Source organism: Chiloscyllium plagiosum, chromosome 34, assembly GCF_004010195.1.
Source record: "Chiloscyllium plagiosum isolate BGI_BamShark_2017 chromosome 34, ASM401019v2, whole genome shotgun sequence".
Classification (NCBI taxonomy): domain Eukaryota; kingdom Metazoa; phylum Chordata; class Chondrichthyes; order Orectolobiformes; family Hemiscylliidae; genus Chiloscyllium; species Chiloscyllium plagiosum.
In genome coordinates, this window is record NC_057743.1 from 24820837 (window position 1) to 24846128 (window position 25292).

Consider the following 25292-nt stretch of genomic DNA (forward strand, 5'->3'; position numbering starts at 1 on the left):
TTGACAATTTGTTGTGCAAATTTAGAACTTCTATAAAAAAGCTGCAATTTGTTTGTGAAGAATTCTGCTTATAGCAAAATCTCAAAAAATGACTTATTATTCTTCGACTGCCACTAATTCTTAAAAGGATGTGTAAGCACAAGACATTGTGTTCGCTCCCAAAAATATCTACATGAAAATAATTTCTTGAAAGGCATTTGTAAATATGACCTAAAATATTCTGACCTAAAATATTCTAAATCTTGGTATGTTTTGCAGTGAGCAGCAAAGTTACATAAAGAATCTTGATAGTGTCTTCTCCCCAAAAGCTTAAAAAAAACTGAAATTTTTATCACAACCTGTACATTAGTAAATTAGAGGGAGTGTTTCAAATTATTGTACACTTTCTGTAGATGTTGTCTCAGTAATTATAAATGATGGGATTTGTTTCAATTTATTTCTGATTAGTTTTTGCTATCCCAATACTGTACACGTGTTACTTGAAAAAGATATGTTACTGCAGTATGCAACCAGTTCTTGATGAATCCAACTCCAAAACGTGATGGATGGTGGAAATGTGAAATATAAGCAAAAAATGTGAAAAATACTCCAGGTCAGGCAGAAGCAAAGTAAATATTTCAGATTGATAATAATCTGTTTTAATTCTCTCCCAAGGAAGTTGCGTACCTGCTAATTATTTCCAGTATCTTCTGCTTTAACATTTTTAATAAGTAATAACCAGCTTCCTACTTTATTCCACAAAAATGATTTTCAAAATAAATATAACTGAAATGACATCTTTGAGTAAAGATTTATCTGACAATATCTCGTTATATTGTTGTTAGAATAATAAATTCTCTTGCACATATGACAGACAAATGACCATATAGGTGTTGTGGTTCTTTGATACCTTAATGGACAAATGCATCAACTAATGTGGTACAGACCAGGAAGGTGCCAGATGTAATCCTGCTCTGTTGTTTATTTAATAATCTCATCTGGGATGCCACTGGAGTGCTGTCATGATCTCAGCCTCCAGACTTAAAAAGAGAAAAAGAAATGCAGACTTTCACCTCCTGATGATTTCCAGCAGCCCCTTCTGTTATGTGGATGTCAGATGAGGACAGAATTGGATTTGGATGTGATATGCCACCATGTAACTTACTGAAATGTGTTGCCAATGGTATTGTATCCTAACTGGTATCAGCATCTTCAAGTAAGTGTGAAAGAGAAATTGTAATTTTCCTTGTGTTTGAGATGTGAAAATCATATGAGATATCACACAATTTTTGTTTGAAATTAATAATTTTATCAAGTTTCAATTTCCACTTTTATATTCAAGTATGTGTTGATCTTCTTGAAATAAGGTAGCTGAATAATTCTTTCACAATTTAGCTAGGAGTTTCTCATGAAGTTACTTCACCAGTTTGAGTTTAAGCAAATAAATTTTTTTGAAAAAAAATCTTAGTGTGTGGGTCATTCTTTGAACATTTTTAATCACGAAAATTATTTTGTAAAATGTGGTTAAAAATGGAATGATTTTAACTTATTTGATTAACACTTTTATCCCAGCAATGATAAAATGTTTTACTCACTTTGACAATGAAACATGACTGATTTTTATAACATATTGTCAAAACAGCTTTCACATTGAGCACATTTGACTCATTTTCTTTCCTCTTTTCATGTTAATTTCAGTTGTGTTGTGCACTTCATGTTGTTATATTTTAAAACATTTGTTTTCTTAATTCAAATGCTGATTTATTACTGTTCATATTAATGAGTTACAATGTTTTTGTGACATTACTGGACCACAATCTGTCTATTTCAAGTTTTCATTAGATCAGTCAAAATAATAGGCACAGTACAAATTGTAAATTAATTGATTATAAACTAATATTGCAGACAATAGTTTTTTTTTTGCAGTGTAAATGTGCAAATTTTTGTTTCTAATCCTTCAAGGTCTCATTATGCATTCTGGAAGATATTGTGACTTGCTTGAATTTGGCCAAAAAACAGCTGGTATCAATTTCCAGCTAAGAAGAATTCAGTATTAAGATTTAGATAATGCTGTTGATTTAAACTCCCCCTTCCTGCCCTCTTGAGAAATATTTAACTGAAAATGTACAAAATATTTTGAATTCGTTTTGTCAGTGTCAAGGTATCCTTTTTGTTCTTGTGGCACAGTGCTATGTTGCTGACTGAGGGAGAATGCCTGGGTTCCCATAGGCTCTAGAGGTATGTCATAACATGCCTGACCAGGTGTTTAATAATACCTAAAGCTTTCCTCTTTATCAACCTTCTGTACCACTTGATGTAATTTGGTTTTGTTTTTTGGTGGGGTTGGCTGAGATGAGGATATTGTGCAAGACACTAGAAGAACTCCCAGCTATTCTTCAGTTAATTCCATGAGATCTTTAATGTGTATCAGTTACTACTGAAGACAGGGTCTCTGTTTAGTTCCTTATCGAAAGGATTACGCTTCTAATATGCAATAGGTATCTCCTGCACAGCTGTGTTGACATAATTTGTGTTAGTACCAAATCCAGACTCCTTTGACTTGAGGCATGAGTTATGTATATAGTCACATGATTCATCTTTATAGTAAGTTACTATGTTCCATAAGTAATTGACTGTGTGGACAGTGGTGTCATTGCCTCTCTCTGGAGACAAGTATGCATGACAGATGGTGAACAAAGAGGTAGGCGTTGGCAGGGAGATGGGAAGGTGTGGTTGATGTATGCACAATATTTGAATGGAACAGGCTCCTGACTTTTTTAAAACTATTTTTGAGATATTTTAAGTATATGATGAAGTGCCGATATGGATCTATCTCTGGCTTGATCCATTTCTAGGAAGGAATACCCAAATTTTCCAGCCATGAGTGCCAGTTGGCCTCAAATATGATTCCAGCTTTTAGCACAAGTAAAGGCATAACAAATGTAGATGAAGCAATATAGTTTGTCATTTCTGAGAAAGTTGTTCTGAGAAGGCTGTTTTCTTTAACTCAAGAGGTAAGGGATTCGATGCCTACTGACAAACCCTGATACCTCACCCAAGTGGACATCTTCAGGTGTAAACTTGGGGAATAATTGTCATACATTATTTGAAGAAGTAATCCACCTACATGATCCAAGAGTTGTAGTAATCTTCTTGTGACAGTAACTCAGCTAATCCTGTATAGACCAGGACTCCAGTGGAATATGTCCTACATAATCTATTGCTTCTGTCCAATAGGTATGGCCAGTGCCAGTGATTGATTTTTCTGTTCTTCTTCTGAATTCCTGAATGGGATGGTTTGGATTCTATGTTTTCTCTATGTTTCCTCTTCTTGTGATATTTTCTATTTTTTTTCTTTTTAATGCTACATTTGCAAACTTATTTTCCTACTTAAAAATAATAAAAAAGAATGCATCATTCATCTCTTTGGAATGAGTTTCTTTAATACAGAAGAAATGCTAATTCAAGCTTATTGCTTTCAGTTATCTATTTCGTCTTCCTTTTGCAGCAGATATACTTGTTGCCTACTAAAGTAAGTCACAGCAAATATACAGTATCCAATGCGAAAGGTTTAAATCAAGGCTTGGGTCAAAAGCAACGAGAAAATAATTCATTACTCCCAGTACTTTTCTAGTTTCACTATTGTAAACTAATTTGTCAAGTGACAATTTAATTGGATTTTAGTTATTTTCCTATAAGAGTTCTTATAGAGAACACCTTTTTAAAAAAATTTCGTACAATAGAAACCTATGCAACAGATAATATCATACAAGTAATATTGACTCTTTGACTAAGGAGGCCATTTAGCCCATCACAGCTTTGCTGGCACTCTGAAACTCTCTGGATTATTCTTTCAATCAGGAAACCTGGTTCCTTTGCATAAAAATTGGACCTCTTGTTTCTCAAGAATCTAAAAATCTGAATTGTGATACTTGATCTGATTGATTACTGCAAATCATATGGAACAAATAGAGAGCCAGGAGGATCTTGACATTTATTGAATGTAAACACAATGTCTTATTGGTGAGATGAGAATCATTGCTTTTCCTCCTTATCCTAGGTTGGTTTTTATCACTTTGCTCACTCGTTCGTTCGAGGGAATTGGAGAAATGAGCAGGAAAGCACCTTCTCACTAATGGCAAAATCTTGTCATGACATTGACATCATCAACAGTTTGATGTTTGGAAAGAGGTGAAAAAAACTTACAAAGCCATGCTTGTAATGGAAGGTGATATCCTTGGCACTTAAAAAATTTTCACTTTTGAAGGTTGAAGGTCCCAGGTTCATTTCCAGACTCTGAGCTAGTTGGTCTTAGTTACAGTTGACTATATTGCCTTATTGGTTTAGGTAGATTTCTAATGCTGAATCACAATGAAACTACTTCTGTTGGAAAATGTACATAAGTAAACTTTCTGTCAGAATGGGATTGAGCTGAGCTGTGATTTTTATCCTTTGATAAAGCAACTTGTCAACACAAAAAAAAAATCAATTCCAGTAAACTGTTCTTTCTCCTAATGGAGAGGGTGGTACTGGACAAAGGTAGTGTCTAAAAAAAATAGACATTACCTTATGTGTGAAAGGAAATTGTTCTGCTGTCCTCTGGTAAGAACAGCAAATTCCTAATACTTGGATCTTTGAAAATTCCAACATCACTCTCCAAATTAGTAGATTCAGTAATTTAAACATAGTCGCATTGTATTCTGAATGGTAATTGTCTCCTCACTATTTGCTGGTCATGCTCATTCAATGCATGTATTTAATACATTACCATCAAGTGAGAGTCCTTTTAGCATAAACCAATTGCAATCAAGTCATAAGACATGTGTAACTTGTGTATTTTTAAGGTGTTATCTTAGGATAATTTGTTTTTCCAATTGTAATAAACAATTGATAATTTGGCAACCTTGTGTAATCTGACCAGAAATTTACCAGCATGGGTATTAGATTATAGATTATAATCAGAGTCCTAGAGCTGGAATCAGATCCTTCTGTCCAACTCATCCATGCTGACCAGATATCCTAGATTAATCTTGAGCTGTTTGCTCGCACTTGGCCTATTTCCCTAGAAACCCTTCCTATTCATGTATCCGTTCAGGTGTCTTTTAAATGTTATAATTGTACCAGCCTCCATCACTTCCTCTGGCAGCTCATTCCATACACTCCCCACTCTTTGCATGGAAAAAGTTGCCCCTTAGGTCTCTTTTTTAAAACTTCCCCTCTCACCCTAAACTTATACTCCCTAGTTTTGGACTCCTCCCCCCCCCCCCCCCCCCCCCCCCCCCCCCCACCACCCAAAGAAAAGACCTAGTCTATTTATTCTATCCGTGCCCCTCATGATTTTATAAACCTCAAAAGTCACTCTTCAGCCTCCAACACTCCAAGGAATACAGGCCCAGCCTATTCAGTCTCTCCTTATAGCTCAAATCCTCAACTCTGGCAAAATCCTCGTAAATTTTTTCTGATCAAATTTCACAACATCCTATAGGAGGGAGACCAGAATTGCACACAATGTCCTCTACAGTTGCAACATGACCTCCCAGGTTCTATTCTCAATGGTCTGACCAATAAAGGAAAGCATACCAAATGCCTCCTTCATTATCTGATCTACCTGAGACTCCACTTTCAAGGAACTGAACGTGCACTTCAAGGTCTCTTTGTTCAACAACACTCCCCAGGACCTTACCATTAAGTGTATAGGTCCTGGTGATTTGCCTTTCCAAAATGCAGCACCTCTCATTTATCCAAAATAAACTCCAGGGGACCCAGCACTGATCCCTGTGGCACACCACTGGTCACAGGCCTCCAGTTTGAAAAGTAACCCTCCACCACCACCCTCTGGCTCAATGTAGAAGACAGTTCTTTATCCATTTGGATAGTTCTCCCTGTATTCTATGTATTCTAACCTTGCTAACCAGTCTACTATGAGGAACCTTGTCGATCGCCTTACTAAAGTCCGTATCGATCACGTCCAACACTCTGCCCTTTTCAATCCTTTGTTACTACTTCAAAGAACTCAATGAAACTTGATTTCCCATGCACAAAGCCATGTTGACTATCCCTAATCATTCCTTTACTTTCCAAATACTGTCCCGCCGGATTTCCTCCACCACCGCTGTCAGGCTGACTATTATATAATTCCCTGGCTTTTCCTTACCACCTTTCTTAAATAGTGGCACCACGTTAGCCAACCTCCAGTCTTCTGGCACCTCACCTGTCACTCATGGTTGGAGATTTACTAAATAATAGAAGACTTTACCACAAATAATAATTTGTGGTAGAGGAGGCATTTTCAAGATGGCAACCTCTAACTACTGGAATACAACAAGAATCCATGTTGATGCCACAGTATTATTTACAATGTATGTTAATTACTTGGATGATTAAAGTGAATGTACTATTGCCAAGTTTGAGTGACATAAAAGTAGGTAAGATGACGTGTAGTGAGAGTGATAGCATAGTCTACAGAAGGCTATAGACAGGTAAAGTGACTAGGCCAAAAACTTGACATATGGAATATAACTTGAGAGCATGTGCATTTTGACAGGAAGAAAAAATGAGCTGAATATGACTTAGATTGACAAAGACTGGAGAAAGCTACAGCATAGAGAGATTTAGGGGTTCTCATGCAGGAATCACAATAGCTAGCATCCAAGTTCAGCTGGTAATATAGAACATAGAAGAATAAAGCACAGTACAGGCCCTTCGGCCCTCGATGTTGTGCCGATCCAAGCCCACCTAACCTACACTAGTCCACTATCCTCCATATGCCTATCCAATGCCCGCTTAAATGCCCATAATGAGGGAGAGTCCACCACTGCTGCTGGCAGGGCATTCCATGAACTCACGACACGCTGAGTAAAGAACCTACCCCTAACATCTGTCCTATACCAACTCCCCCTTAATTTAAAGCTATGCCCCCTCATAATAGCTGACTCCATACGTGGAAAAAGATCATCTGAAGCTTCCCTCACACCCACCTCAGTCCTGAACATTATACCCAAAAAGTTGACTTCTCCATCTCCTGATGCTGCCTGACATGCTGTGGTCTTGCAGCCTCCTGCTTGTCTACCTTGGATTCCAGCATCAGCAGTTTTTTGACTTTAATTCTTTAGATGGCAAGACTGTTCTATGAAGTGAGATTGGGCAAACTGGACCGTATTCTCTATTGTTTCAAAGAATGAAATATGATCTCAGAAACTTACAAAATATTTCAAGGGGTAAATATCACAGATACAGGCTCCTGATTGGGAAGTCTAGAACTGGGGTACACAATTTAAAAATAATGTAATGGCTACTTTAGTTCTAAGTGCAATATTCCAAAACCAAAAAGAATTCCCTTCTCTATTCCACATCGGTTTTGACTTAGCTGCGGCTTCAATTTCCAGTTTTAAGACTTTGATAGCCTCATCTTCATTTGTCATATAACTGAGCTTTCAGCTTCATACAAACCTTTCCCAAGTTATGGGTGTTACTCCACGCTCCCACAAGAAATTTTAGAAGCTTCTATCTGAAAGCCTAAAGCATTATGCAGAAGGTACCAATAAAAGCCTGTACGCCATATGCCTTCCTCACCGCACTATTTACCTGGGTGGCAACTTTCAAAGATTTGTGTACATGGACACCAAGATCCCTCTGCTCATCCACACTACCAAGTATCCGACCATTAGCCCAGTACCCCATCTTTTTGTTATTCTTCCCAAAGTGAATCACCTCGCACTTAGCTACATTGTATTCCATCTGCCACCTTTCTGCCCAGCTCTGCAGCTTCTCTATATCTTGCTGTAACCTGCCACATCCTTCCTCACTGTCAGCAACTCCTCCGACTTTCGTATCATCCGCAAACTTGCTCACCCAACCTTCTAACCCCTCTTCCAGGTCATTTATAAAAATGACAAACAGCAATGGTCCCAAAACAGATCCTTGCGGAACACCGCTAGTGACGGCACTCCATGAAGAAACTTTGCCATCAACTACTACCCTCTGTCTTCTTCCATCCAGCCAATTCCTAATCCTAACCTCCAACTCACCCTCAATGCCATATCTCCGTATTTTCTGCAGTAGCCTACCATGGGGAACCTTATCAAACGCCTTACTAGAATCCATATATACCACATCTACCGCTTTCCCCTCATCAACCTCTTTCGTCACCTTTTCAAAGAATTCAATAAGGTTTGTGAGGCACGACCTTCCCTTCACAAAACCATGCTGACTATCCTTGATCACATTATTCCTATCCAGATGTGCATAAATGCTATCCCTTACAATTCTCTCTAAGACTTTGCCCACAACAGAAGTGAGACTCACCGGCCTATAGTTACTAGGGCTATCCCTACTCCCCTTTTTGAACAAGGGAACCACATTTGCTATCCTCCAGTCTTCTGGGACTACTCCTGTAGACAAAGAGGACATAAAAATCAAGGCCAATGGCTCTGCAATCTCCTCCCTTGCTTCCCAGAGAATCCTAGGATAAATGCCATCAGGCCCAGGGGACTTATCTATTTTCACCTTTTCCAGGATTTCCAACACCTCTTCTCTACATACCTCAAAGCCATCCATTCTACTTATTTGTGCCTCAGTATTCTCATCGACAATGCCCTGTTCCTGAGTGAATACTGAAGAAAAGTATTCATTCAGTGTCTCCGCAATCTCTTCTGCCTCCACACGCAACTTCCCCCTACTATCCTTGACTGGACCTATTCCTACCCTAGTCATTCTTTTATTCCTAACATACCTATAGAAAGCCTTAGGGTTTTCCTTAATCCTACCGACTAAGGACCTTTCATGTCCCCTCCTTGCTGCTTTTAGCTCTCTCTTCAGGTCCTTCCTGGCTACCCTATAACTCTCAATCGCCCCAATTGAACCTTCATGTCTCATCTTGAGATAGGCCGCCCTCTTCCATTTAACAAGGGATTCCAATTCCTTATTAAACCACGGCTCCCTCGCACGACCCTTTCCTCCTTGCCTGACAGGTACATAATTATCAAGGACACTCAATAGTTGCCCCTTGGACAAGTTCCACATATCATTTACACTCTTGCCTTGGAGTCTACTTTTCCAAGCCACACATCCTAAGTTATGCCTCACCGCATCATAATTTCCCTGCCCCCATCTATAACTCTTGCCCTGTAGTGCACACTTATCCCTCTCCATCACTCGAGTAAAGGTCACCGAATTGTGGTCACTGTCCCCAAAGTGCTCACCTACCTCTAATTCTAACACTTGGCCTGGTTCATTACCCAGAACCAAATCCAGTATGGCCTCACCTCTTGTTGGCCTATCTGCATATTGTGTCAGGAAACCCTCCTGCACACATTGGAGAAACACTGACCCATCTAACGAACTTGAGCTATAGCTTTCCCAATCAATATCTGGAAAGTTAAAGTCCCCCATAACAACCACTCTATTACTTTCACTCTTCTCTTGAATCATCCTCGCAATCGTTTCTTCTACGTTTCTAGGACTATTAGGAGGCCTGTAAAAATCTCCTAACAGGGTGAGCTCACCTTTCCTATTCCTAACTTCAGCCCAAACTACCTCAGATGGCGAGTCTTCATTCATCGTCCTTTCCACAGCTGTAATACTATCTTTGACAAGCAATGCCACACCTCCCCCTCTTTTACCCCCACCTGTGACCCTACTAAAACATTTAAACCCTGGGACCTGCAACAGCCAATCCTGTCCCTGTTCTACCCATGTCTCCGTAATAGCCACAACATCGAAGTCCCAGGTACCAACCCACGAAAGGCAAATGAACAATTGGCCTTTATTTCAAAGGTAATAAATTAAAGTATAAAGTCTCATTAAGATTATGCAAAGCACTCGGCAGATTGCCACTGGAATATTGTAAATAATTTTGGTCCCCTTTTGCGAGAAAAGGTAAATTGGCTTTAGAAGCAGCCCAGAGAAGGTTCATTAAGTTGAGTCTGTAATGTAGGATTTTCTTAATAGGTTGGACTTGTACTCATTTGGAGGCGAGCAGAATGAAAAGTGACCTTATTGAAACCTTTTTGGAGGCTTGACAAGTTGGTGCAAAGAGGTTGTTTCCCTGTGTGGGACATTCTAGAATCAGAAGGCATAATCTCAGAATAAAGGAAGATGAGGAGGATGTCTTTATTGCAAAAGACAGTAGAAGCTTGGCTGCTAAATGTATTCAAGACTGAGATAGAGTTTTAAACAGTACGGGAATCGTGGGCTATCGGGATGAGACAGGAGAAGTGGATTTGACAATCGTCAGGATTGTATTGAATTTGAATTGAATTTATTGTCACATACCGAGGCACAGTGAAAAGCTTTGTCTTGCGAGCAATACAGGCAGATCACATAATTAAGTAGCATAGGTAAATAGCAGTAAAAACAAAAACACAGGTACAGGCAAATGTGAAGAGTTTGAGTCCATTCAGTATTTAGTAGGGTAGAAACTGTTTTGAAACCAGCAGGTGCGTGTGTTCAGGCTTTTGTACCTTCTCCCCAATGGTAAAGGTTGTAGAAAAACATTGCCAGGGTGGGATGGATCTTTGAGAATGATGGCGGCCTTTCCTTGACAGTGGGCCTGGTAGATGGAATCTATAGATGGGAGGTTGGCCTTTGTGATTGTCCAGGCCAAGTTCACCACACTCTGTAACTGTCTCTGATCTTGAATGGTACAGCTGTCATACCAGGTAGTAATACATACAATATCTCTGGATGTGTATATTCTGGATGTATATACATCTCTGAAATTATATGTAACTTGCTACCAGATCTCTAGTGGTGCTTTACACACAAACTATTTAGCTGCCAGATTAGAGTCTCATGCTGTGATGATCTCATTGAATCATTTGATCATCATTTGATGGGCTGAATGGCCTACTTCTGGTCCTATGTCCTTTGGTTTTATGATCACAATTGGCATGAAGGATTAAATAAGTAGATTATTAAAAGTAATTACTTTTCCTTGTCTAATCTTTAGGAAGTGTACAAATTTTAGACCTACCTCTGAAATTATATGTAACTTGCTACCAGATCTACAATGGTGCTTTACACATAAACTATTTAGCTGCTAGATTAGAGTCCCATTCAGTGATGTTTGCATTGATGTCAGTCAAGGCAAATGCTTCACATCTCTGGATCAAGGAAAGGAAAAACAGACCTTCTACTTGATTATCTATGGCAAGAGTTCCTGTTCATGACCTTAATGCATGCAAGTACTTGGGTTAAACTTCTCCATACCTTTCCACAGGTTAACTTAAAGATCACAAACACTAGGTTATAGTCCAACCAGTTTATTTGGAAGTACAAGCTTTTGGAGTGCTGCTCCTTCATCAGCTGGTGTTATGTGATTTTTAACTTTATCCACTCCAGTCAACGCCAGCACCTCCACTTCATTATTTCCACAGATTGGCACTGGATTATTAATTCTTGGGATGTGAGGGTCATTCATTGGCTATTTATATTTGCCCTGATAAGAATAGTAATGAATTACTATTAACAACAGATTAGTTTGCTAAGATACCTCCAAGATGTCTTGACAGTTAACTATATTGGTATGGGTCTAAGATCAGATGTAGACCAGACTGAGTAAGATTGCAAGTTTCCTTAAAGGATATCAGTGAACAGGATGGATTTTAATGTGAGGCTAACTGCTATATTGAACTCACATTTATCTTATAACCCAGAGGTCTCCACTAATAATTAGTCATGCTATAACCGCTACGCTATTGTACTCCTGCTTAAGCGACAAGGATGAGAAACACAATGTTGAATGGTACAATAAAAAGCTATTTGATTAGATGTTTTTATTTACCTTTTTAAGGTGCATCAAGGTATCATCATTTGGATCTCTGTCTCATTTTATCAAAGATGACAAGGTCAGTATCTTTAAAAAAACATTGTAACAAAGCCAAGACACCAGTTTGTAGACTTAAAGTTCCAAAGAACCATGAAGGTTTGCAGGACAGAAAGAAGCTATTTGTTTCATTGTGTCTGTTGAATCCCTCTCTTTGTAAAGTAATCCAATTAGCCCTGCTTTCTCCCATATCTTCCTATCCTTCAAATATTCCTGCTTTTGAGAAAGTTTTCTTTGATAAATGTAGCTCAGCATGATATGAAGTATTAGTGACAAGTTTCTGTGTTGTATCTCGGTTTGTCTGAAACTGGCTGCTTTCACAGAAATCCGTAATTACTGCAATTAGCCAAGGTCCCAAAATTGACTTGTGGTTTTACTGGTCATGAGCTCACAAGTTAAATCAAGTCGAATTGAGAATCGGTATCGTTAATGTTTTTGAAAATCTGCTTTTAATGTGCATTGTGTAGAATTTGCGCATTAGCCAAAGTTGTTTCTCCTGATCACCCAAGGAATGATCTTTGCAAAGTAAATGTATGTGGAAATGTTGGGTTAGAACAAGACATGGAAGGCTGTGATGATTTATCCATCAGTTAGTTAAATTGCTGATGTTACTATTCAGTGCCATAGTTGCAGAAGGTCATTTGAGTGAAGTACCGGAGGGATACTTCCATACATGTTAATGTATTCAATCACATTTTGAGGAAGGGACAAAAGTGGAAATGAACAAACAAAAACTTCTTTGAATAAGTATAACTGGGTAATTCTTGATAAAATGTGGAGCAGGAGAGTTGGCATTTCAGACAGTACCCTTCATCCTGATGCTGCTTGATCTGTTGTGTTTTTCCAGCTCCACATTTTATCGACTCTTGACTTTCCAGCATCTCAAGTCCTTACTATTTCCAACTGGGTAGTTCTGTATATTTCACTGACATTTTGAACTCAAAATCTCCTCTTGGTACTTGTTAATGAACTTGGTGATTTCAGTCCTTCAACTGGTATCAGACTGTAGATGAGAATTCACAAAGATTCAGCAAGTACAACTGAGCTAAAATAATGGTTTTGACTAAAATTCAGGAGGGTGGCACCACTAAATCCTTCAATGATTTTGCTTCCTCACTCTGATTGCAGGTCCAACTTCTGTATGATGACCTTAATTACAGTTCCACCACATTGTGCCATGAAACTTCATGTATCATTCTAATTTTCATTTTTAGCTTTACAGAATTCATGTTAAGTACAATGTCTGAATAACTTTAATACAGATACTCAAATGTAGGAGCTCAGGTAGAGATTAGTAATGCAATTAAACTGTTGATTCCAAGTAGAGAATGTGGTGCTGGAAAAGCACAGCAGGTCAGGCTGCATCCGAAGAGCAGGAAAATTGACTTTTCGGGAAAAGCCCTTCATCAGGAATGAAGCTGGGAGCCTCTGGGTTGGAGAGATAAATGGGAGGGGGTGAGGCTGGAGGGGAAGGTAGCTGAGAATGCAGTAGGTGGATGGAGGTGTGGGTAATAGTCATAGTCAGAGGGGAGGGTGGAGCATATAGGTGGGAAGGAAGATAGACAGGTGGGAAAAGTCATGAGGGTGGTGCTGATCTGGAAGATTGGAACTGGGATAAGATGGGGGGAGGGGAAATGAGGAAACTGATGACATTCACATTGATGCCATGGGGTTGGAGGGTCCTGAGGCAGAAGATGAGGCATTCTTCCTCCAGGCATTGGGTAGTAAGGGAGTCGCAGTGGAGGAGGCCCAGGACCTGCATGTCCTCGGTGGAGTGGGAGGGGGGAGTTGAAGTTGTCAGCCACATGGCGGTGGGGTTGGTTGGTACGGGTGTCCCAGAGATGTTCTCTGAAGCGCTCTGTGAGTAGGTGTCCTGTCTCCCCAGTGTAGAGGAGACCACATTGGGAGCAATGGAAACAGTAAATGATGTATGGAAGTGCAGGTGAAACTTTGGATGTGGAAGGCTCCTTTGGGGCCTTGGACGGTGGTGAGGGGGGATATGTCGTCGCAGGTTTTGCAATTCCTGCGATGGCAGCGGAAGGTGCCGGGAGGGGAGGGTGGTTTGCTGGGGGATGTGAACCCGACGAGGTAGTCACAGGGGGAACAGACTTTACAGAAAGCAGGTAGGGGTGGGGAAGGAAATATATCTCTGGTGGTGGGGTCCATTTGTAGGTGGCAAAAATGGTGGAGGATGATCCAATTATATGGAGGTTGGTGAGGTGGAAGGTGATGGCCAGGGGACTTCTGTCCTTGTTGCGGTTGGAGGGGTGGGGTTTGAGGACGGAGCGGGAAGTGGATGAAATGCGCTGAAGGGCATCATCAACCACGTGAGAGGGGAAATTGCGGTCTTTAAAGGAGGAGGCCATTTGGTGTGTTCTGTGGTGGAACTGGTCCTTCTGAGAGCAGATGCGGTGGAGGCGGACGAATTGGGGAAAAAGGTACAGCATTTTTGGAGGAGGCAGGGTGGGAGGAGGTGTAATCCAGATAGCTGTGGGAGTCAGTGGGTTTGTAGAAAATGTCAATGTTGAATCGGTCACCATTGATGGAGATGGTGAGGTCTAGAAAGGGGAGTGTTAGAGATGGTCCAGGTGAATTTAAGGTCTGGGTGGAATGTGTTGGTGAAGTTGATGAACTGTTCAACCTCCTTGTGGGAGCATGAGGTGGCGCTGGTACAGTCATCAATGCAGCGCAGGAAAAGGTGGGGAGTGGTGCCGGTGCAACTGCCGAAGATGGACTGTTCTATATAGCCGACAAAGAGACAGGCATACCTGGGGCCCATGTGGCTGCCCATGGCCAAACTGTCGTCTGGAGGAAATGAGAAGATTCGAAGGAGCAATTGTTGACTGTGAGGACCAGTTCAGCCAAACGAATTAGTGTCAGTGGAAGGGTACTGGTGGGGACGTTGGGAGAGGAAGCAAGGAGGGCTTGGAGGCCCTGGTCATGGTGAATGGAGGTGTTTAGGGACTGGATGCCCATGGTGAAGATGAGACATTGGGCGCCAGGGAAATGGAAGTCTTGGAGGAGTTGGAGGGCGTGGGTGGTGTCCCGAAAATATGTGGGGAGTTCCTGGACCAGGGAGATAGGACAGTATTGAGGTATGTGGAGATGAATTTGGTGGGGCAGGAGCAGGCAGAGACAATGGGTCAATGACACTCAGCTACATTCCCCTCCTCCCCAGCCCCACCCCCCTCTCCCATTTATCTCTCCACCCCCGAGGCTCCCCCCTCATTCCTGGTGAAAGGCTTTTGCCCGAAAAGTCTACTTTCCTGCTCCTGGGATGCAGCCTGACCACCTGGTGTGTTTCCAGCACCACACTCTCGACTCTAATCTCTCGCATCTGCAGTCCTCCCTTTCGCCTTGTTGATTTCAACAGTCCTGTTTAAGTTATCTAGAAATATAAATAGATCTCTTGATGATTCAGTAAGTTTATACATGTGCAACTGAACAATGAAGACCACAAGATCACAAGCTTAATTTCTCATAGTTTTAAATTACTTGATCCTTGGTCTAAGGAAGATTCCCATACCTGTTCACTATCCAGTCACCCTTGTTTGAAGTGCAATCTGTGAACTAGTGAAATATGCATCAGGTTTATTAGTGATGCCTGTGACTAGACTAGCTTGCCAACAAACTTTGTTGCAATGTATAAAGGCCACCTAGGTGAGCTGCCAAAGGCCAAACCCAATACTATCAAATTACTCCAGCAATTGATCAACATCTGAAAGAGAAGAGAGTGAAGATTGCTGAACAAAAAGAAACCTATTAAATGATTGTGCTGAACATACGACCAATCATTTAAGTAAAAGTTGTATCACTTCTCTCTTGATTGTTAGGTCAATCAAACTATTGATGGGTTGATATTGCCATTAGGTATGAACCATAAACTACTGGTGCCAAGCATAAAACATCCTTTCTACTTTAACAGTTTTATTACTTTTGAAAGCATTTTGGATGAAATTAGATAGTGAATCTTTGTGTCATTGGTTATTTTCAGAGATCCAGTTCCAGTTGTCCTTTCAAGAGATTGTTCTTTGCATGTATGATATGACAGTGTGTTAGTGCATAGAAGGTAGAAGCAGGATTTTCCGTTTGACCCTTACAGCCTACTCTGCCTTTCAACAAGATCATGGCTGATCATGGAGCTCAATACCCTAAACCACTCCATTTCCCTCAATGTCTTTAGCCACAAAGAACTATATAGGAACAAAAGTAAGTAAGTCATTCAGCCCCTCCAGCAAAAACAAATTGCTGGAAAAACTCAGCAGGTCTGGCAGCAGCTGTGGAGAGAAATCAATGTTTCAGGTCCAAGGACCCTTCCTTAGAAAACACATGCTGCCAGACCTGCTGAATTTTTCCAGCAATTTGTTTTTGTTTCTGATTTACAGCATGGATATAGGTTTGCTCGCTGAGCTAGAAGGTTCATTTTTAGACGTTTCGTCACCATTGAAAGAAGGAAACACCAGCAATGCTTCGTGCGGAGGCACACTGAAGATGTTACCTAGTATGGTGATGAAAATTAACCTTCCGGCTCAGCGAGCAAACCTACATCCAGAACCTCAACCTGAGCTAGAAATCTTCTCCAAAACTGAATGATTTACAGAATTCGCAGTTCTTTTGGTTTTTATCTATATACCTGCTTTTTACTCATATCCCTAAATCCCTTTGCTTAACAAAACTTATCTATCTCAGATTTAAAATTAACAACTGATCCAAAATCCACTGCCATTTGTGGAAGAGAATTCCAAACATCTCCCATCCTTGTAGTCCTCCTTAGAAAAAGGAGCATACTAAAGGAAGGATGAGGCAACCATGGCTGACCAGGGAAGTTGGGCTCTGCATAATAGCAAAAGAGAAAGCATACAATGTGGTGAAGGGTAGTGGGAGCCAGAGGATTGGAAAGCCGACAAAGATCAACAGAGGACAACGAAGAAAGAAATGAAGGACAATATTAAATATGAGGGTAATTTTAGCTGATAACATTAGGAAAGATTGCAAGAGTTTTTTTTAGATATCTAAAGGGGAAAAGAAAGGCAAAAACGGGCATTGGGCTGCTGAAATATAATGGAGAAGTAGTAATGGGGATAAAGAAATGGCCGGGGAACTGCATATGTACTTTGTATTAGTATTCATGGTGGAAGACATGAGCAATACCCCAAACGTTCAAGACAATTGTTGGGGGGGGGCAGGAAGCAGAGATAAATAGGGTGGCAATCACAAAGGAGAAGGTGCTAGAAAAATGGAAAGGTTTGAAAGTGAATCATTTGCCTGGACTAGATGGGTTACACTCCGGAGTTCTGAAGGAGATAGCTGAAGAGATAGTGGAGGCATTAGTAGTAATCTTTCAGATATCACCGGAGTCTGGGAAGCTCCCAGAGGACTGGAAAATTGCTAATGTCATCCCCTGCCCCCATTTTAAAAAGGGAGCAAGGCAAAAGACAGGAAATTATAGGCTGATTAGTCTGACCTCAGTTGTAGGTAAGATTTTTGGAGTCCATTGTAGAGGATGAGATTTGAGTACTTACATGTGCAGGGTAAAATAAGGCAAAGTCAGCATGGTTTCATCAAGGGGAGGTCATGCCTGACAAATCTGTTAGAATTCTTTGAGGAAGCAAGGGCGGCACGGTGGCACAGTGGTTAGCACTGCTACCGCACAGCGCCTGAGACCCGGGTTCAATTCTCGCCTCAGGCGACTGACTGTGTGGAGTTTGCACGTTCTCCCCGTGTCTGCGTGGGTTTCCTCCAGGTGCTCCGGTTTCCTCCCACAGTCCAAAGATGTGCAGGTCAGGTGAATTGGCCATTCTAAATTGCCCGTAGTGTTAGGTAAGGGGTAAGTGTAGGGGCATGGGTGGGTTGCGCTTCGGCGGGTCAGTGTGGACTTGTTGGGCCGAAGGGCCTGTTTCCACGCTGTAATCTAATCTAATCAAGGAGCAGGTTAGACCAAGGAGAGCCAATGGATGTTATCTATCTGGGTTTCCAGAATGCTTTTGATAAGTTGAAGCACAGGAGGCTGCTAAGTAAGATAAAGGCCCAATGGTGTTAGAGGTCAGGTACTAGCAGAGGTAGAAGATTGGCTGTCTGGCAGAAAGCTGAGAGTGGGGATAAAAGGATCCTTCTCAGGATGGAAGGCGGTGACTAGCAGTGTTCCACAAGGTTTGGTGTTCGGTCCACAACTTTTTATTTTATATGTTAATGATGTGAATGAAGGAACTGAAGGCATTCTGGCAAAGTTTGCAGATGATACAAAGCTAGTTGGGGGGCCAGGTAGTATTAAGAAGATTGGGAGGCTGCATAAAGATTTAGACATGTTAAGAATGTGGGCAAATAAGGGGCAGATGAAATACCACACGAAAAACTCTGAGGTCATGCACTTTGGTAGGAAGAATAGAGGCATGAACTGTTGTGGTTCTGTTCGCCGAGCTGGGAATTTGTGTTGCAGACGTTTCGTCCCCTGTCTAGGTGACATCCTCCGTGCTTGGGAGTCTCCTTTGAAGCGCTTCTGTGATCTTTCCTCCGGCATTTGTAGTGGTTTGAATCTGTCGCTTCCGGTTGTCAGTTCCAGCTGTCCGTTGCAGTGGCCGGTATATTGGGTCCAGATCGATGTGCTTATTGATTGAATCTGTGGATGAATGCCATGCCTCTAGGAATTCCCTGGCTGTTCTCTGTTTGGCTTGTCCTGTAATAGTAGTGTTGTCCCAGTCGAATTCATATTGCTTGTCATCTGCGTGTGTGGCTACTCGGGATAGCTGGTCGACCAATATACCGACCACTGCAGCGGACAGCTGGAACAAATTCCCAGCTCGGCGAACAGAACCACAACAACGAGCACCCGAGCTACAAATCTTGTCACAAACTTTGAGCCATGAACTATTTTTTAAATGAGGAGGAAATCCTGAAATGCAAAGGGACTTGGAAGTCCTAGTCCAGGTTTCACTTAAGGTAAACTTGCAGGTTAAGTCGGTAGTTAGGAAGCAGAGATGTACTTCTGAGGCTTTATAAGCCTCTGGTCAGACCACGTTTAGAGTATTGTGAGCAATGTTGGGCCCCACACCTCAAGAAAGATGTACTGGCCCTGGAGCAGGTCCAGAGGAGGTTCACAAGAATGGTCCCGGGAATGTTTGAGGACTCTGGGACTATACTTGATGCAGTTTAGAAGGATTTGGGGTGGGGGGGGCTCTGGTTGAAACTTTCAAAATACTGAACAGCCTGGACAGAGTGGACGTTGCAAAGATATTTCCATTGGCAGGAGAGATGAGGACCTGAGTGCACAGCCTTCGATAAAGGGAAGACCTTTTAGAACAGAGATAAGGAAAATTTCTTTAGCCAGTGAGTGGTGAATCTGTGGAATTCATTGGCTTCTGTGGCAATGGAGACCAAGTCATTGAGTATATTTAAAACAGAGGTTCTTGATTGCCCAGGGTATCAAAGGTTATGGGGAGAAAGCGGGAAAATGGGGTTGAAAAATCTGTCGGCATGATTGAATGGTGGAGCAGATTCGATGGGCTGAATGGCCTAAATTCTGTTCCTGTGTATTATGGTCTTATGCTTCCTGACATCTTTCTTGAATGGCACAGCAGGTCAGGCAGCATCCGAGGAGCAGGAAAATCGACGTCGATTTTCCTGCTCCTCGGATGCTGCCTGACCTGCTGTGCTTTTCCAGCACCACTCTAGTCTTGACTCTAATCACCAGCATCTGCAGTACCCACTTCCGCTTATTTTTCTTGAACGGTCTGTTACTAATTCTCAGAAAAATCCCCCAAGTTTTAGAATCCCCAGCCAGTGGAAATAGTTTCTTTATCCACACTATCTTTTCGTTAACATGTTGAAGACTGATCAAATCTCCCCTTGACTATCTAAATTCTAGAATAATCTCTCCTGAATTTGATTAATCTCTCCTCCTAACATAACACTGTAGTCCAGGTATCATTCTTGTAAACTTATTTTACATCCTTCAAGGCCAGTGCATTCTTCCTAAGATATGGTGCCAGGATCTGCACACAGTACTCCAAGTGTAGTCTAGCTAGGGTTGTTTTTAATAATTACAGCATAACCTCTGCATCATAGAATAGTACAGGATACCCTTTGGCCGACCATGTCAGTGCCAACTATGATGCCTTTCTAGACTAATCCAATCTGCCTGCAATGGTCTGTACCCCCGTTCCCTGCTTGTTCTGTGTTTAAGTGCCTCTTAAACATTGCTATCATATCTGCTTTGACCACTCTCTGTTTTAAAAAAAACCTTTCTTTGCACACCTCCTTTAAATTTTCCCCCTCTCACTTAAATCTGTGTCCCCCAGTATTTGACATTTCCAACCTGGGAAGAAAGACTCCAACTATCTACCCAATCCACTCTGACTATGACTCTCATTCAATGCCTCTAATAATTTTATATACTGCTATTAGGTCACATCTCAGCCTCCAACACTCTAGCAAAAATAATCCAGATTTTTCCAACCTCCCCTTTATAGGCAATACACTCTAATTCAGGCAACATCCTGGTAAATCTCTTTTGCACCCTCTAAAGCTTCCACATCCTTCCTATAATGTGCTGACCAGAACTGCGCACAATATTCCAAATGTAGCCTGACTAAAGCTTTATGTGATTGCAATATGACTTGCCACCTTGTATAGTTAATGCGCTGACCAATGAAAGCAGCATACTGTATGCATTTTTGTTTTGCCATCTTATCCATTTGTGTTGCCATTTTTCAGGGAGCTATGGATTTGTACACCAAGCCCTCTCTGTATATCAATGCTCTAAGGGTCCTGCCATTTATTTTATACTTTCCTCTTGCATTTGACCTCACATTTGTCTGGATTAAACTCCATTTACCGTTTCTCCACCCAATTTTCCAACTAATCTATCTCCTGCTGTATTCCCTGTTAACCTTCCACACAATCCACAACTCCATCAATTTTCATGTCATCTGCAAACTTACTAATCAGACCACCTACATTTTCATCCATATCATCTGTTTACATTACAAACAAACAAGCAGTCCCAACACTTATCCTTGCAGAACACCAGTGGTCACAGACCTCTGATCAGAAAATTACATCTCCACAACTACCTTCTGTCGTCTATAACTAAGCCAATTTTGTATCAAACTTTTCAACTCATCATGGATGCCGTTTGACTCCATCTTCTGGAGTAGCCTTAACAAATGCTTAGTAAAATCCATGTAGACATTATCCACAGCCCTACCCTCATCAATCATCTTTGTTACTTCCTTAAGCTCTTCTCCAGTAATTCCTCTACAACTGATAACTTTCTGGCCTAGAATTTCCTGCCCTTATAAACAAAGCAACAACAATGGCTATTCTCTAGTCTCCTGTGACCTCGCCTATGGCTAAAACAGGATACAAAGATTTTTGTCAAGGCCCCAGCAATTCCTCCCTTGCCTCTTTCAGTTTTCTGGAATAGATCTATTAGTTTCTTGGACTTATCTACCTCAACATTTTCAAGACACCCAGTGCCACCTTTTTTTTAAAAATATCATCATGCCCCTCCCTAACCTTACCATCATCCACATCCTTCTCCTTGATGAGTACCAAAGCAAAGTACTTATTAAGGATTTCACCCACTTTCTCTGGCTCCCTGTATAAATTCTTGCTCCGAATAAATGTATAAAATACCTTGGGATTCTCTGTGTAATCCTATTTGCCAAGGATATTTCAGCTGCCTCCTAGTTTCTTCTTTGAGTTATTTTCTGCTTCCTTTATACTTGTGAAGGGCCTGGTTTGATTTCAGTTTCTAAAACCTTACATATGCTTTCTTTTTCTTTTTGATTATCCTTTCGATATCTCTTGTCATCAAGTTCCTGAATCTTGCCATCCTTATCTTTCATCCTTATAGGAACATGCCAATCTTGAGCTCTGATCAATTCCGGCCTTTAAAGGGCTCACACATATCATGTGTGGATTTATCCTCAAACAGCCACTTCCAATCTAATTTCTCCAATTCTTCCCTAATACTGTTGTAATTAGTCTTCCCTCAATTATCACTTTTCACCTGAGAAACAGTCTAACCTTTAACAATAACTATCTTAAAACTTATGGAATTACGATCACTCTTCCCAAAACGCTCCCCTCTAAAGGTTCAATCACCTGACCAGGTTCCTTCCCCAATAAAAGTTTTTTTTTTAATCCTCTCCTGGGACATGGGCATTTTTGGTTGGGTCAGCATTTACCTGCCCTTGAGAAGATCCACAATAACCATAGTGAGGGAATTAGTACTGCCCCTTCCCTAGTTGGATAACAAGTATTAAGAAACCATCCTGGATGTATTAAATAAATTTTCCCCAGGATTTAAAAATATTGGAGCAGAATTTCAAGGCTTCCCACTAATTTTCACCACTTTGTCTGCTTTTTCTTTTGCTCTTTTGCTATCCCTGACTTCTCTTGTGAGCCATGGTTGCCTCATCCTTTCCTTAGTATGCTTCACCTTTGTTGGGATGAATTTCTCTGTGCCTTCTGAATTACCCTCAGAAACCCCTGCCATTGCTACTCCAATATTTTCCCTGCAAGCTCGCCTTTCAATTGATTCTGGCCAGCTTCTCCCTCGTATCAATGTAGTTACCCTTATTTAATTGTATTATTGCTGCATCTGATTCCAGCTTCACCCCCTCAAACTGCAGGGTGAATTCATCATGTTATGATCACTGTCCTCTTGAAGTTCCTTCACCTTAAACTTCCCAAACAAGTCTGCCTCATTACACATCACCAGACCCAGAATTGTCTATTTTCTAGTGGGTTCAACCAACAGGATGCTCCAAAAAAAAATCTCCCAGACATTCCATGAATTTCTTTTTCTTGAGATCTGCTACCAACCTGATTTTTCCATTCGCATATTGAAGTCCTCCATGATTATTGTAATAGTGTCTTTCTCACATGCCTTTTCTATCTCCTGAATTATATTATTCCCCACATCCTCACTACTGCTTGGAGGCCTGTACATAACTCCCAACAACTCCTTTATGGTTCCTTAACTCTGGCCACATAGATTTTATGCGTTCAGGCTCTACATTATTTCTTACTATAGATTTAATTTCATTCATTTCTAACATGGCAACCTGCCCTCTCTGCCATCTACCTATCCTTTTCAATAGGACATGTACTTTTGGATATTTAATTTGCAGCCCTGATCCCCTTGCCGGCACATCTGTGACACCCACAATATCGTGCTTGCCAATTTCAATCTGCACTATAAGCTCATTTACCTTGCTTTGCACACTGCGCACACTTAAGCACAATACCCTCGGCTGTGTGTTGACTGCCCTCCTTCTCATAGTTGTCCCCTTACCTGCTGTGCCTGAAGTTAGCTTTCTAACCCTTTCCCTACTGTTTATCCTATTACTTGTTCTTGGTATTTTAATAACCTCTGCTGAGCCCTTTTTCTGTAATTTCCATGCAACTGAACCTGAACCCCCACCCCTTTTTAGTTTATGTAGCTCTGGTTAACAGCCCCAGTTATGTGTTTTGCCAGGACTCTGGTGCCAGCATGGTTCAGATGGAACTCATCCTGTTGGAACTGCTCCCTCCCTCCACACTACTGGTGCCAAAATTCCATGAATTCAAACCTGTTTCAGCCACATATTAATCTTGTTGACCCTGTACCAATTTGCTTATGGCTTAGGTAGTAATCCAGAGATTACCTTTTTGGCTCTGCTTTTTAAATTAACCCTTAGCTGCTCATATTCTCTCAGCAGAACCTCTTCCCTCTTTCTACTTATCTCGTTGGTAACTCTGTGGACCATGACAACTGGACTTTCCTCCTCCTACTCCCAAGTTCCTATACAGCATTGATGAAATTCCTAAACCCAGGCAACAGGCAGGTAACACAACCTTTGGGACTCTTTATCCTGGCCATAGAACAATGTCTGTTCTCCTGACTACAGTCTCCTCAATTACAGTTACATTTCCCTTTTTTTCTCTGTGGCCCAATGGTTATCGCTGCTGCCTCACAGCGCCAGGGTCCCAGGTTCAATTCACAGCCTCGGATGACTGTCTGTGTGGAGTTTGCACATTCTCCTTGTGTCTGCATGGGTTTCCTCCGGGTGCTCCGGTTTCCTCCCACAGTCCAAAGATGTGCGGGTCAGGTGAATTGGCCATGCTAAATTGCCCATAGCGTTAGGTGCAATAGTCAGAGGGAAATGGGTCTAGGTGGGTTACTCTTCGGACAGTCAGTGTGGACTGGTTGGGCCAAAGGGCCTGTTTCCACACTGCAGGGAATTTAATCAATCTAATCTAATCAATCTTGAGTGGCTCCCTGTACCATGGTGCTATGGTCAGTTTACTTACCCTCCCTACAGCTCCCACACTCATCCACCTAGGGAGGGCTCTATATTGTGTTTTGATTTATTTGCAGTGGTGCAATACTAAACACCACTTTTTCCAGTATTTCTAATAAGTACACATAACGATAAATAAATCAAATAATGGAGCAAGAATCTCAAACCTGTTAGACAAGCTCAAGGGCTGAGGCTCCTTTAGCACTATCTTCTGGATCCCACTACCTGTCTCACTGGTAGTCACACCCTCCTGTCCCTGACCACTGAACAAATTCCAGATAGTTCATCTAAACTGTGTGACTGCCTCCTGAAACACAACATCCAGTCTTCCTATCCCTGAAGTGTCAGTGTTTGAACCTCAGACTCCAGTTCGTCTTCTGAGTTGGAGTTCCACAAGCAAATGATGCTTACTACAGATGTGGTCACCTATGGACCACAAGAGGGTCCACCAATTCTCACATCATGCACTTAAAAGTAATCACCTGCCCAGCACCAATGTTGTAATTACATAGTTCTTAATTTGATTTTCAAACATTTCATCTGGTGTTTTAGTTTGTAACCTGGGAATATTTTCCCCATTTACTTTCAATCTGGAAGCAACTTATAATAGTCAAGATTGCTATAGTGAGTAATTTTAACCTCCTATGTTGACTGGGACTCCTGCTTCACAAAGCCAAGAAGTGAGACACAGCCAGAGTGAGAATATAGTTTGGGAAACTTGGAGCAGATGTGAAGAGGTGCTTTTTGCTTGCTTTTTTTTTGGCTCACTTAGTTTGTAAAGTTTTTTTTAAAATGGGGTATGAAGCCCAGGACAAAAAAATGAGTAAAATCACAGGTACACTGCGAGTTCATTGGCTGGTAATAGCTACTAATTTGACTATTATAAGTTGCTTCCAGCTTGAAAGTAAATGGGGAAAATATTCCCAGGTTACAAACTAAAACACCAGATGAAATGTTTGAAAATCAAATTAAGAACTATGTAATTACAACAGTGGTGCTGGGCAGGTGATTAGTTTTAACTGCAGCTCATTTAATTTATTGCGTGTTTGAATATTGAACTCTTATTTGGGCCATACATTGTAACCTGTCTGTCAACACTGATGCTTTCTTTGCCTGTTTATTATTATTTGCTTCTGCTTTAATCACACACTGCTTTGTCATTTCCTGCCATACCTGAAGTAGCATTCCTGACTGTTCCTTTA

At 41.2% G+C, this 25292-nt stretch overlaps 1 protein-coding gene across 8 annotated transcripts in view; it reads left to right on the forward strand.

The window, feature by feature from the left end:
- zgc:154075 (uncharacterized protein LOC556929 homolog) overlaps positions 1-25292 on the forward strand; it is a 261564-nt gene that overhangs the window by 126855 nt on the left and 109417 nt on the right. For 6 of the 8 annotated variants that reach the window (XM_043675943.1, XM_043675939.1, XM_043675941.1 and 3 more), the window contains 2 exons: positions 4040-4170; positions 11771-11825. The exons of the other annotated variants lie outside the window; for them this stretch is intronic. In XM_043675943.1, coding sequence (XP_043531878.1) covers positions 4040-4170; positions 11771-11825 — 186 coding nt within the window. The remainder of the gene's footprint in view (positions 1-4039; positions 4171-11770; positions 11826-25292) is intronic. 8 annotated transcript variants of the gene reach the window in all.